Source organism: Oryzias latipes, chromosome 18, assembly GCF_002234675.1.
Source record: "Oryzias latipes chromosome 18, ASM223467v1".
Classification (NCBI taxonomy): Eukaryota; Metazoa; Chordata; class Actinopteri; order Beloniformes; family Adrianichthyidae; genus Oryzias; species Oryzias latipes.
Window position 1 is genome coordinate 58,057 of NC_019876.2, and position 14,847 is coordinate 72,903.

Sequence of the window (14,847 nt, forward strand, 5' to 3'; positions counted from 1 at the left end):
TGCGTCGCTTGTAAAGAAAAAGAGGTGTGGAAAATATTATTTATTCAAGAATTCCCTCATCGTGCAGTTTATTTCAGTCAGTCTTGATTTCGCCCAACTCCTTGGCCACCTCTCTGATTGAACTACTGACTTCCCTCTGCATTCAAGGACTGCATCGGTGAGGAAACGTCCACTGCTGGAGGGTTGAGAGCCGCGTGCCGTGGAGACGCTGGGGCCAGACGGCTGCTCAGCTGCAGCATCGTAACCACTGGCCCCGCTGGAAAACCCAGCAGCTAAAATAAAATTGTTCTATATTAATAATCTGTAATTGTGTAGCCTGCATACATGTGACTTGACTGCATTCATTTGAATTATTTCTCTTACCTGTGTCACCCGGTGCGTCGGCGTCCCCTCCGTCTCAGTCAGGTGACTGAGGCGGAGGAGGACGCCGATAAGGGGGACTTAATAGGGATTCCCCAATAATAGCGGCCAGTTTCTCATCAAGAGGGGTCAGCTCCGGTCCCCCCCCCCACGTGGCGGACACACTCTGCCGATGCAGCGCTAGACGTTTTTTTGCCTCGACTTTGATGTCCGATCATTTCTTTCATTTCTTTTTTATTTCGTCCACGGTCTGAGGTTGTGAGGCTACAGCATTTACGGCGTCTGCCACCGTCTGCCACTCGCGTGCCTTTTTGGCATTAGTAATGCCCACACTGTGCCCTCCAAACAACACTTTTCTCCTCTTTTCCACCTCGCCAACGATAACTTCTACTTCACATTGAGTGAAGTTACGTTTTTTTCATTTCCTCTCTGTGTTTGCCATGATTTCCCAATCCATAAATATTCATTTGTGGGCGTTTCACGGACTATTTATGGGCAACTATGGGCGTGTCATGAAGCCGCAAAAAGCTGCGCAGCATTTAGAATCGGTTGTGATTTATTAAGGGAAAGATGCGTAGGATGTGCGTGCGCACGGTTTTAGAAATCCGAATATTTCTGTGCGTACGCACGTCCTATGTTTCATCCGTACGCCACTTCTGACGCAAATCCTACGCAAAGTTTTAGAAATGAGGCCCCTGGGCTCATAGAATCCACTTCAGAATAGTCCAACGCTTTTCTCTCAGCCATTCTTGGGGGTTTCTGGCTGTGTGTTTTGGATGGTTGTCCTGTTGGAAGACCCATGACCTGACACTGAGACTCTGACAATAGGCAGCACATTTCTACCCAGAATGCCTTGATAATCCAGAAATTTCATTTTACTTTGCACAACTTCCAGACCCCCTGTGGCAGATGCAGCAAAGCAGCCCCAAAACAGAACTGAGGGTCCTCCATGTTTCACAGTAGGGACAGTGTTCTTTTGGTTGGAGAGTCTACCAACATAGAGCTGATGTTTATTACCAAAAAGCTCCAGTTTGGTCTCATCATTTTCCCAGAAGCTTTGTGGCTTGTCAACATGCCCTATGTCCAAATTACCACCCTAACCCCTATATAGTGCACTAGATAGTTTTTTAGTAGTTAGGGGTTAGGGCGGGAATTCAGACACAACTATGGACACCACTCCCTAAAACACTGTCTGACCACGCCCCTGTTTAACGGTTATTCTCCAGAATTTCTGACAAATGTCATCCAGTAAAATACTCATAGATCTCAGGCCGGCCCGGTGTCAGGAGCAGAACTTTCTCATGTGTCTGGTTCCAGTTCTGAAAACCTCTGACCTGCTGTCTTTTACAGGAGAGGGCGTGGCTAAAGAACCTCTTCCTCTTCATTGGTCGATACCTGAGTCCGTGTTTCAGGGACCCCGCCCCCTCCAATGCTGAAGATTCGCTCACAGGTGAGAGGTCCAATCAGCTGCTTCAGGTGAGGCAGTGCGGGTCGTTCCTTCTCTGAAGCTGGTCTGAATGGAGCAGAACCGGATCTGTAGAACTCTGAAGATCTGCAGCATCAGAACCTGCTGAACGGTCTCTGCTGGTTCTGATGGATCTGCCGTTAGTGGGGAAAGTTCAGACTAAAAGAGGGTCCGGTTTGTGGGGGTTGTAGTGGTTCTTGAACACCGGTCCCTCTAAGCTGCACACAGCAGATCTGTCCTGAATTTATTCTAAACTTTAAATAAATGATCACATCAACGATGTGTTCTGCGCCTTTACCAATAATCCAGTGAGTGACCGGTGACCCAAACAGGTGCCGATGAAGACGAGGGTCCAGTATGCAAAGTTCACATCGAAGGTGGTCTCAGAGAGAGAGAGAAAGTACTGCTCCACAGAGACCTGAAGACGTGATGGTCAATGGACTAGGACCTGTGAGTTCTGGTCTAACTAGTCCCCGTCCACTGATTCAACGATCTTAAATACTATCAAACATTCCAGGGGGTTTCCTCATGAGAAGAAGAAGATGGTTTGGTGTCATTCGGATCATCAGACATCTTTGTGATTGGACGATCATTTAGAATTACAGAGTACTAGACAGTCCATCATCATCCAGTTGCTGCTGATGTAGAACTGAACAAAGAACCTTAGGAATCAGGCGGATTAAACGCCTCCAAAATGTGAAGCTCCTGGTGGGTTAGAACTCCTCTGTATTCCAGCTTGTGTCATAACTCTTGCAGGTCTTGTCTTGGTTAAATGCAGACACGCTCTTTTTAGTTCTATATTGGCACCAATGAAATTTGTGCCATTACCCAATCCTAGATGCTTCACTTGTCCTCCTCTGCTGATGAAGCGACGTAAAGCATTAATGCATGCATCTGTATCCAGAGACGTTGCAACCTCCAAATGCACGGCTCGGCTAGCCATACGAGTGAAGATGACCCCATAGCGTTTACAGGTTCCTCTTCCTCTCTTCACTTCCACTGGACCAAAGTGATCAACCCCTGTGTTGGTGAATGGAGGCAGATCAGGAAGGATTCGTTCTTTTGGAAGATTTTCTATGTTACTGGTCTCCCATGAAACCGTCGACAAAATAGACACTGAAATGACTCGCCTCACCGCAGAGTTGGCATTTGTTATCCAAAATCTTTGTCTTCCTTTGGAGAGTGTATAAGCCCAACCGCCATGACCAAGACGTTGATGTATGTGTTTCAGAATGAGCAAAGACATATGCTGGTCCTTAGAAAGGAGAAGAGGATGCTTGCTTTCTTCGGACATTGCTCCTTTGCACAGTCTTCCACCTACTCTCAGAAGTCCATCATCCATGATGGGATCTAATTTGTAGATAGAACTTTGTTTAGTCACATTTGAGTGTGACATCAATGCATGAATTTCTATCATGAATCGCTGCTGCTGACAATAGCGTATGATGCTAATTCAGCTTCCTTCACGTCACTCAGTGTTAAAGAGTCAACCTTGGAAGTGTGGTGTGACAGTTTTCCGCTTTGTCCTTGTGGTTTCATCCTGTACAGTTTTCAACTGCTTTCTCTGTCGACCCTTTTCCAACAGTATGGATTTCAGTCTAAGGATCCAGGCGACCGCAGTCGTTAACTTGCTCCAGTCTGAGAAATATGTAATCAACTTCTCTGTAGGGTTAGAAGCATCACAGCCACTGATTGCATTTACAGTTTCTCTTTGTCATCAGGATCAACTGAAAACTCCATGAATGATGTTGGCTCTTCACATTCATGTGTCCAAAGAAATTCAGGTCCTTTCAGCCATACGCTGTCCTGTAGGAAGCTTGAAGCCTTCATTCCTGAGGCTTTGTCAGCTGGATTATCTTTGGAGCAATCGTGTCTCCATTGTGAGGGTTCAGATGCTTCTCTTATAGCAGAGATTCTGTTGGCTATGAACGTGTGAAAGCGCTTGTTTTCATTGTTGATGTACTTCAACAGGGAAGTACTGTCAGTCTAAAATACAGAACTTTCCAGTGAGATCTCTAGTTCTGTTCTTAGCGTTGCATCCAGTCTAACAGCAAGAACAGCTGCTGTCAGTTCTAATCTGGGAATTGTTATAGGTTTTAAAGGTGTTACTCTGGCTTTGCCAAGCAAAATGGCTACGTGAATGTGATCATTCTGGTTTACCAGTCTGATGTAGGTTACTGTCCCATATCCACATTCACTGGCATCTGCAAAATGGTGCAATTGTGCACATTTGATTTTTCCAAATCCCACTGGCTTGATGCACCTTCTCACTTCAAATGTGGACAGTAGAGCTAATTCTTGGAGCCATTTTTTCCACTGGGACCGAAGGTCTTGTGGTAAAGTGTCGTCCCATCCACATTTTCTTCTGCATAACTCCTGTTGAATCATCTTGGCACACAATGTGACTGCTGCAAGAAAACCTAAGGGGTCGTAGATGGAGCAGGTGACTGACCAAACGCCACGTCTGGTGAGGGGCTTTTCTTTTTCTCTCCATTTTAAACATAAACACATCAGTCTCTGCACACCATTGCAGTTCCAAAGCCCTTTCTACTGGAAGTTCATCACAATCTTCTTCAGGTCCTTGACTAGAAGTGATAGCTTCCAAAACGGCTCGACTGTTACAGATCCACTTCTCCAAAATGAACCCCCCCTTGGCGCACATAAAAAGGAGATCTTTCATCATTTTTACTGCCGTCTCCTCCGTGGGCGAGCTCTTCAAGCAGTCATCAACATAGAAGTCGATGACCTCTGATTTGAATTCAGATTTGTTTTCATCTGCTGTTTTCTGGAGAGCGAAGCTTGCACAGCTTGGTGATGAAACGGCACCAAACAGATGCACAGTCATCCTGTACTCCTCAGGCTCTTTAGCAAAATCTCCACCTGGCCACCATAGAAATGGCAGAAAGTCTCTATGTTCTTCCATTACCTTCACTTGGTGGAACATTGCCTGGATATCACCCATGAAAGCCACAGGTTCCTGTCTGGATCTTGTAAGAACTCCCAGCAATGAACTGGTTAGGTTGGGGCCTTGCATGAGCTCTCCATTTAATGACACTCCTTTGAAGGTGGCTCCACAATCGATAACAACTCATAGGGATTTTTTCCTTGGATGTTGAACACCATGATGAGGGATGTACCAGACCTTTCCTTTCCTGCCCTTTATCTCCTGTTTAGGGAGCCTTTCAGCATAAGATTTCATTCATGTATCTTGAATACTCCTCTTGCCAAGCTTTATCATGAATGACTCTCTTATGTCTTTGCTTAGCCACACTGTAGTTGTTAGGAAAATGAACCTCAGGATTTCTAAAGGGTAAATTCATGCAGTACTGTCCGCCAATCAACGTTACTGAATTTTCCAATGTATTTAGAAACTTTACATCTTCTCTTGACATCTGTTTCTCTTTTGAAACCTTTTCATTAAACTCATAGCTGTACTGACTGGACAGCTATTCCTCAAGTTTATTCACAGAGATCCTGTTCACTGTAGCAGAGTGGGGGCTCTCCTCCAAAACACCACTGTTTCCATTCACTGGACCATTGACGACCCATCCCAACACCGTCTTAACGGCATATGGTCCATTTCCATTGCTGTTAAGAACTTCCCAAGGCTCCAGTAGCTGGGGGGCGTTGGTACCTATTAATAGGTCCACTTCTGCATTTATTTTTGGCATGTGAATTTTAGACAAGTGAGGATGTTTCTTCAGATGTTGCCATGCTCTCAGTTGAAACTGGCATTTTCCCTTGTGTTAATACTTCTGGCAGAGGATAAAAATGATGGTCTTCTACACCAGACACTTCTAGACCAATCAAAGAGTAGGCTGGAACAACAGTCTCCTGTCCCATTGTAGGAGAAATGAAGTTCTTCTACCACTAACATTCAGCTTTTGCATAAGATGTTCTGAGCAAAAAGTGGCTGAACTCCCAGGGTCCAAAAATGCATGTGTTTCGATGACACAATTTCCCTTTTTTGCCTTTATCTTCACAGGAAGTATAGATAGGGCACAGTAATCCCCTGTATGTCCACATGTTGTCTGTAAGGCTGGTTTATTCTCTATGGACTGCTTGGACTGCTTGGACTGCTCTGCAGCAAGGGGCCGTCTTCATGTGGAGCACAGTAGGTGCCATCTCCCACGGCACACCTGACCATCTCCCACGGCACACCTGACCATCTCCCACGGCACACCTGACCATCTCCCACGGCACACCTGACCATCTCCCACGGCACACCTGACCATCTCCCACGGCACACCTGACCATCTCCCACGGCACACCTGACCATCTCCCACGGCACACCTGACCATCTCCCACAGCACACTTGACCATCTCCCACGGCACACCTGACCATCTCCCACGGCACACCTGACCATCTCCCACGGCACACCTGACCATCTCCCACGGCACACCTGACCATCTCCCACGGCACACCTGACCATCTCCCACGGCACACCTGACCATCGCCCACGGCACACTTGACCATCTCCCACAGCACACCTGACCACCTCATGCGGCTCACTACTGTGCCGCGGCACACTGGTTGAAAAACACTGCTGCAGTGGCCACAGTGTTTCCTTTAAATCCAAACTTAGGAAGTGCCTTTGGTCTTATAAAGGATTTTGCATGAGTTATGTTTGATAAAGGATCTTGTATGTTGCCAAATAGATGATCAGAAAGAATTTTTACATGTCGTTCAATGAAAGCAACAAGATCAGTGAAATGAGCTCTGTTGCTGGTTCTTTCCATAACGTCATGTGCCGTGACTCTCCAATGTTCTCTCATTTTGTATGGCAACTTTGAGATTATAGCTGTCATGTTTGCAGGCATGTCAAGTCCTTGGATGTGCTGAAGCTCCGTCATAACATTACAACAGGAACGCAGGAATAAAAAATATGCTTTTAGAGCTTTAACATCTTCAGCTTTTATTGTTTGCCAAGCCAACGCCTTTTCATTGTAAGCTGTTGCTATTCTATAAGGATTTCCAAAGTGGCACTGAAGAAGATCCTTGGCCACTGCATAGCCATGTGCAGGAGTCATGTGTTGACAGCTACGCACCAGTTCTTGTGGTTGTCCCCTTGTGAACTGTTCCAAGTAGTATAAGCAATCGGCTTTTCCTGTTTTTGCTTCCACTCCTTGCTCATGTAGCCCCGAGAAGAAAAAAGAGGAGGATTAAACAAATTAATCCCATAAATGATCAATATTATTATTAATATTGATATTACAAAGTTACTAAAAGGAATATGTTTGAATAAGTCTAGAAGATGACACAGATTTAACCAGAAGGAAATGGGTTAAGTGTAAATAACAAGGTTATTGTTGTTTATTGAATGATGTTGATTATGGGTTTACTGTAAATAACAATGTTATTCTTGTTTATTGATTTGTTTTGGATTATGTAACCTCATCAGCGTCAGTTCACAGGACTATATCTTATTTTGAAGAAATGCGGAGTGTTCTGTGGAGTGTTCTTTGGTTTTGATTGGACTAAGCTGATTGGCTGAGGAGAGGATCGAAGAAAAAAGGAGAGAGAAAAAAAGGTCTGGACGTGGAAGCACGCGGGGAGGTGGAGAAGAAGACGGGAAAAAAATAAACTTTCTGCAGGCCAAAGTCAGGAGGAAAACTTGAGAGTGGTTTCCCGTGACAGAAAAGGTGACGGAAAGTTTCCCGTTTTGGAGTTTCTCACTTGAGCGTGAACCGGAGTCCACGGAGGACGTTGGATTTTCCCCGCGACGGACGACAGGTGCTGTGGAAGGGCGGAGCAACGGCTAAAGCTGCACGGAGAACGCAGGAAGGCTTTGCACGGAAGGCTAAGGAAGTCGGTGATTTTTTTTTCAGGCCTGCAACGAAGTTTTTTCCCCCGGGGGTAATAACTGACTGTGTGAATGAGTGAGTGAGTATGGGCCCAGTTTGTTATTTTTCATGACGTGGTGAAGTATTGCAATATCTGTGTTTGAAACAAACTTTTGAAACGAACTTTTAAAACCAGTTTATGAATGTTCAGTTAAGTTGTGAAATTTACATTTACTCAAGGTTCATATTTTTTTTTTCCCGTTTAAGAGGAAGAGTATAAAAACCAGATATATTGACCAATATTTTTGTTTGTTTTGAGGGTCAACTCTTTATTTTATTAAACCTGAAACTGTGTTCAGTTTAAATGGTTGTCTGGTGTCATACTTTTTAGGAAGACGTACTTGTCTACTGTGAGTTCTGTGACGTTGTAACTCTTTAGATTTAAATAGGTAACCCGATTGGGAGCTACCATAGCTCAACGAACCCAATCCCCCCCATCACGACTCCGTAGGTTACCATTTTGTTAAAGTATTGCTGAGTGATGGGGCTACACTCAAAAGCCTTGATAAAACTTCTATATTCCAGAGGATCCCCTTGGAATATGGGAATAGTCCGTGGTAGTGGTAGAGATGTTGAAAGCTGCTGTTGCACAAGTGTGATGTTATTTCATTCTGCTTCTCCATTTTGTTAATTATGCCTTCATTTGGTGAGTTCCCAGTCTGTTCTTATTGGTTATTGCTGCAATGATGGTAGTTAGTCAATTGCCTTGTGTGATCACTTAAAACTAGAACTGATGAATGAGATTGAGTTTGTTGAACCGTTCTCTGCTTGTTGTGCTCCGGTTGTAGACTGATGCTGTGTTGATGCTTGACAGCGGACTCCATTTGTTTGGTTTCCTTTGGTATTGCATCCATAGGCAGAGTCGGTTGTTGTCCCTTTGAAGTAATTTCCATGTTTCTGGTTTGTATTCCTCCGCTGAGGGATTTAAGAGGGTTTTAGTCTCCATTTGATACCTTTGCTTCTCAAAGTAAGAATTCATTCCATCGGCTTCATTGACATACTCTTCATCTGCAGCTCGCAGTACAGCAAGCTTAGCTGTGGAAGCTGCTAGTTCAGCCTCCAGGTCCAGTTCTTCCTTTTTCCTCTTGATTTGCAGTCCTTGTTCCTCCAGAGCGTCTTTGTTTTAGTGCAGCCATACGAGGAATCAATGCAGCTATGTCTGCTTGAGCTTTAATTCTTGAAGATGATGTTCCGCTGGATTTACTTCTCAGACTAGGTTTACTTTCAACATTAGAAATACTGTCATTTGGACCAATGTCATCTTCAGCATTCTCATTTTTAAACACATTCTCCTCATTCACAGAAATCCATGTTTTACCCTCAGAAATACATTCATTATTGAACAACATTCTGGCTTTAAACCATGTTTCATGTTTTTCACATTCATCGGATGGAAATAAACCCAACAAAGATTCATGCATACATGTGGCATCATTACAGGTTTGTTAAGAGCTATTTGAACCTTTGTTTTATCACCTTTAACCATTAAACTTTGCAGTGATTTCCTAATTAAATTAATGTCAGTTTTCTGTTATTTTGTACCCTGTCCAGTTTATCAGCCAGAGCTTTTGCAGTCAGTCTAACCACTCGCTTTCAGGCTGCCAGTCAAACTATTAGTTCTGCTCGTGGTGCACGCTGCAGTTCCCACTGTTAACGTCTGACGTTGCGTCGCGCGTCTCCATGCCAACGCCCTCTTTTATTCAACAACTTTTAAAGCGCTTCTTGAGCAGTCTCGTCGATCAGTCAACCAATGCATTGGATTTTATGTTCAGTTATGTGTGCACACTTTTTAAATGTCCATTGAAGGTGTAGCGCTACTCATACCTCTGGGTTTTAGAAGTGTTTGGCGCCGAAAGCAGAGCTGAACCTCACGGGCCGCTTCAGTTGTCGGCTCTTCCTTGTCCAAATCCACAAATTATTCCAAATGTCTGCTCCAATATTCCGATCGGATTCCAACAGAATTGTAGGCTGCCCTGGGTCTTGGGGATCTTCTCGCTGTCAGCACTGGGTCCAGCTGATTCGCTCACTCAAAACAATCCACCGATGCTCCGAACTGGCTTCCGAATCCCGAGATTTCCATCAATCCATCCAAAGAAAGGAGTTTTTGACTAATAAGTGTAGGAGCTAAGGGCCTAGAAACTGTTCAGCTAAGTTCTAGCCCCTTTGATACACACTGATGTGCGACGCCAGACTGGACTGACGCGCCAAGCGGGCTGTCGTTTCCTTATACGACGAAGAAAATGAGTCTTACACTCCGATCAACTTTGCATTACTTTGTTTTTTTTTATTATTTATATTACTGAAAACTATTTCACCATCTGGCTCGTGCACACCTGTGTGGTCAGGTCATCAACCAATTTATAATTGACAGCAAAATATGAAAACAGCGACACCCACTGGCAGGGCTCCAGACTAACTATTTTCACTAGGAGCACAGTGGCCCCCAACTGAAAATTTTAGGGGCACAACTAGAAAATTTAGGGGTGCATACCGTAAATCAACATGCTAACAAAATCTACTAATTTCCACTGTATTACTAATAAATACTTTAATAATAGATGCAGAAATTACAATGTGTTGTTTCAAATTCAGTGTCACATTTTATTCTGCACTTTTGAAGATGAAACAACAAGTAAACTGACAGCAGCATCACTGTCATGACAGTACAGATAGTAAAGAAAACGGATGGAAATTTATGTTGGTGACACCAAATAGGTGCAGCCAAGACCCACAATAAGCATGTTTGAGATCACCCAGGTGAACTCAACGCTGCACACATCACCTGGTGATGTATTTTTGTTTTTGCTCTAACATCACCTGTCAATCAAAACAAAAATATCAGAGAAAGGGGTGGGAGCAGCAAGACCCCAACCTGAGCGAACACAGCTGGAAATTTAGTTCTGCACTGACTGAAAGCTGCCCTATGACTACAAAACAATGCATTATGGGACATGTGTCCTGATGGTTTTTGTAGTGGAGTGATCAATCAAAATAATTTAAAATACCAATTCATTAAAAAAAGGCTACATACATTACAAAACATTCAAATAAGTATAAAATATATAATAACACAGATCATACTGAGGGGGAGAGGAATATTAAAACTAAATTGAATTTCCTGTTGTCCTTCACTCGCCTTCACCCCCCCCCATGCCTGGTCACCCCAACGATCCAGGCGCGGCGCTGGATCATCTTAAACACGTCTGTCGTTGCATTTTCCCCAACGTATTTTCAGTGTGTCTAAAACTAATGTTGTTTTTGCCCGCACGTGTTTAAAGTTCAAGCCCCGTTAGCTGTCACGCATGTAGGTGTGGGACATTTATTCTCCTCAGCAGACCCGACTCCCGCGGGACGGGAGCGGTGAGCTGCCGTAACAGCCGTGCATAACCGTTTGATGCGCCGCCGTAACCGTAACCAAAACCTAAACCTTCCTCCGGGTCTGTGTGACCCAGAGAAAAGTTGAGCACGGACTGCATGTATTTAGAAAATTATGAGTGAATTAATACGTTCTAAAGGAAAGTAAGGAACTCCTTAATGTGGTCCGGGGAGGGAGGGGGCTGTCAGGTGTCCTGCTTTCAAACCCTGTCATTGTCCTGCCCCCCAAGAGTCATAAACCCCACTGTGATTGGTTGGTCATCTCCGCGCACGACAATGTAAAGTGTCATTCATACAAACTGGCGGGCCTCATTAAGATTGAACTTTCATATTAAGGCGGGGACCGCAAAATATCATCTTGGGGGCCACAAATACCCTGCGGGCCGCGAGTTTGAGACCCCTGCTGTACACTCTGGCACTGGTACACCAGCCGCAGGTCGGAAGAATGAATCAATAGTTCACTTACTCATAGCTCAGACGTACATATCAGGTTGTGATGATATTTGTCTCTCCGTTTCCTTCCCACAGATGTTTACGCGCACTCGATTATCTCTAGGCCCCTCCCCCTACACGCATTTTAGCCACTCACAGTGGCTTTCCCTATTCTTCTCACACGCATTGGCCGCCTCACACACAGGCATCACGCGAGTGTGTGCTGGCGTTTCATGAGTATGTGCGCAAGTGTGTGTGTCTGCCTGCGTCCGTGTGGGCTTGCGTCTCATTGATTATTTCATTGATCATTGATGTGCCCCTTCCACGTTTAATGTATAAAAAATACGAAGGGTGGGGGAGGCAAATTTACTGGTAGCACATGTGCGACTGGATGTAAAATTCAGTCGCACACTCTCAAATTTTGGTCGCAAAATGCGACCAATTGGTCGCAGTCTGGAGCCCTGCCCACTGGACAGGTTTCTCAATAGGGCTCCTACAGAAGATATTCATATTAATCTGATACAGTTCAAGTGCTGTAAAATCTATGAGCGCAATAATAAACCAATGAGACAAATGTAACATCATACAGTCTGTCATGCTCCACAAAAATTTACGATCATAAAAAAACAAGTGCTTCAGTTTGACCACCAGGTGGAGCTGGCGCTATAACGTTAGCCTTTATTTCAGAAGACTAGAGCACAAATGTCCACCGGCAATCCAGCCAGACTACAAATGGTTACTTTAAAAAAATATTTGTTTGTAAAATTCCTGTTGGTGAGTCTATAAATCTGTTCATGTAGTCATCAACGTATGTTTAGATTGACCGAGCGTTAGCGTTAGCATTAGCATTAGCCGTGACCCCCCAGTGTTGCTCACCGTGGTGGAAGAAGCACTCAGTGAGTTTGTGTTTGCTCAGACAAACAACATGAGGGAACTTTGGTCATGAGGTCAGCCTGAACCAGTTCCACTTTTATCCAAACGCGTTTATAGACCCAATCCCATGAAAACCAGTGTTTAGCATGTTCTCCTGTCACTGATGGAGGATATAGACACAGAAAATTAAAATCCCTGAGTATTTCTTTATTCAGGTCATTGTGAATCAGGAGCAGATGAAAAAATACAGTTTCAAAAAGACGTAAAACTGAACTGGACGGGTCAAAGTTCTGATCATCCACCTGCAGACAAATGGATCCATGAACGTCTTTGTTTCCCTGGTCTTTTTTTTTTTTTTTTTTTTTTTTAACTTGTCCTGTCCAACAGCTAGGCAAACAGATGAGAGCTGAGGGCCTCTTGTGTTGGACATATTTTACTTTAACAAGAGGGGTTATTCATCTTCAGACAAACCAAAGGTATGTCTGAATAAACCCCTTTTGTAATTGAGGCCGAACTTTATTAATTTCAATCATGTTTGAAAATCTTTGGTGTTGGACCGGACGGAAAAGGAAAGAGGGGAAGAAGAGAGAGGGACGTTAGAGAGAGGGGGGGGTAGGAGGGTGATAATCGGAGGGGAAGGGGGGTAAGATCATGAAGCAGCATACAGCAGACAGGCTTACTGGTTGTTTATCGTTACGGTACGGTTCAAATGTAGTACAAAAAGGGCGGGGCCTGTTCACACACACTCAAATATTATCAACACACCTGCTAGCCGCAAAAATGTCCACATGTCAACATGCACACAAAACAGATAGTGTTCACGAACGCATACCTATGCCTTTAAACCAACTAGTGTGAAATCTTTCATTCATTCAATCATGCAAACTATTAGTGCAAAGGTGAGCTAACACCTGTGCTCAGGTGAGTGTTTATGTTCTTCTAAAATGGATGGTGGAATGTGAAAAGAAGGAGGAGGAGCGCCCAGCCACCCCCACACCCATACCACCGCCGCAGCAGCAGCGGCAGCCGGAATTCCCCCAACGCCACACGGGAACAGGCAGGGAACAACCGCCCCCCGGGCGACCAAGACCGCCACCCAGGCCAGGGCCAGCAGGACCGCCCCGAGGCCCCCAGAGCCAGAGAGCAGGGAGGCGCAGAGGGAAAGAGAGCGCCGCCCCAGCCCAACCAGGAAAGCAGCCCCCCGCCGCGCCGGAAGAGCCCAACGCAGGGCCCCACCGGAGAGGGACGCCCACAGCCCCAGACGAGCACCCCACCACCACCCAGGAGTTCCGGGCATCCCCCCGCCCCGACCCCAGGTACGAGCCAGGACCCCCCAAGGGAGACCCGCTCCGCACTCCAGGCAACCACCCACCCGGCCCACGGTTGGTCCAGGTAGGAGCAAGGCAGGGGCCCGCCGCCCCCGCCCAGGAGGGGGGAACCCCGGGGAAAAAAGGGCGGCCCACAAGGGGTGTTATAAATATGGCCCGACCAGGCTCGGCCATGTTGGAAGTTTGGCGGGGCCCAGCGCCCAGGGGCAAGGACCAGGACCCACCCCCCAGGGACACGAACACCCCCGGCTCAGGTGTAATATGAACCCCCCCACCGCGCGGAGAGAGCACCGCCGGGCCCAGGGAGCCGGCACCCAAGGGACACGGCCGCCATCCCCAAGGGGCCCACACCCCCCACCAGGGAAGGGGTAGGGGACAGATGGACCCAGGTCCCACCTTCCTTGTAAAATGTGTGTGCGTGTATGGGTGCTTGAGAGGGTGTTTGTGTGCATGTGTGTGTGTTTATGTTTGAATGTATATATTGAAGGGGGAGGGGTGTGTGTACTAAGGGGGGTGCAGTTAAAATTGGCGAGTAGGGCACTAAGGGGACATCTCCTGATTACTCACAGTGATGTCCCCTCACCCTCCCCACCAAGGGGCCCTTAATGTCTAAGGTGCGGTTAAAATTGGCGGGTAGGGTGCCAGGAGGACATCTGCTGCTTGCTTGCAGTGATGTCCAAGCACCCCCCCTACCAAGGACCCTACATGTCTAAGGTGCAAATAAAACCGAAAGAGGGGGGGCCCACTCCATACGGCAACCATAGGAGGGGGGCCACTCCCAAGTCGCCCCCCCCCCCAAGGCGCATCGCAGGCTAGACCCCCCACCCCCTCACCCTAATATGAGGTTATATAAGGAAGGGGGTAAGTTTGGGACAGCTGGTAGACTGTCCCCCGGTGGTCAAACAGCCGTCCCCCAGCCCAGCCCCAGCAAAGGGTCCAGGGCCACCCAGCCCAGGGGCCCACCCCCGGAGGCGCCGACACCCTAGGCCCGGCACCACCCACCCCACACAGAGAGAGAGGAGCCAGAAAGCGTCGCCCCCCCCCGGAGCAAGCCCAGGCCCCCACCCCCAGACGCCGGCCCTAGAAGAGCTCTGGTCAGGCCTCGACGGGACCAGAGCGACCAGGGACTGTTTCCCTAGTCTGAGCTGGAATCTGGATCAGAACTGGACA

At 46.4% G+C, this 14,847-nt stretch overlaps 1 protein-coding gene across 1 annotated transcript in view; it reads left to right on the forward strand.

The window, feature by feature from the left end:
- LOC111946336 (CST complex subunit CTC1-like) overlaps positions 1-14,847 on the forward strand; it is a 29,633-nt gene that overhangs the window by 10,979 nt on the left and 3,807 nt on the right. The window contains exon 2 of the mRNA XM_023948973.1: positions 1,711-1,810. Within this exon, the coding sequence (XP_023804741.1) occupies positions 1,711-1,810 (100 nt within the window). The remainder of the gene's footprint in view (positions 1-1,710; positions 1,811-14,847) is intronic.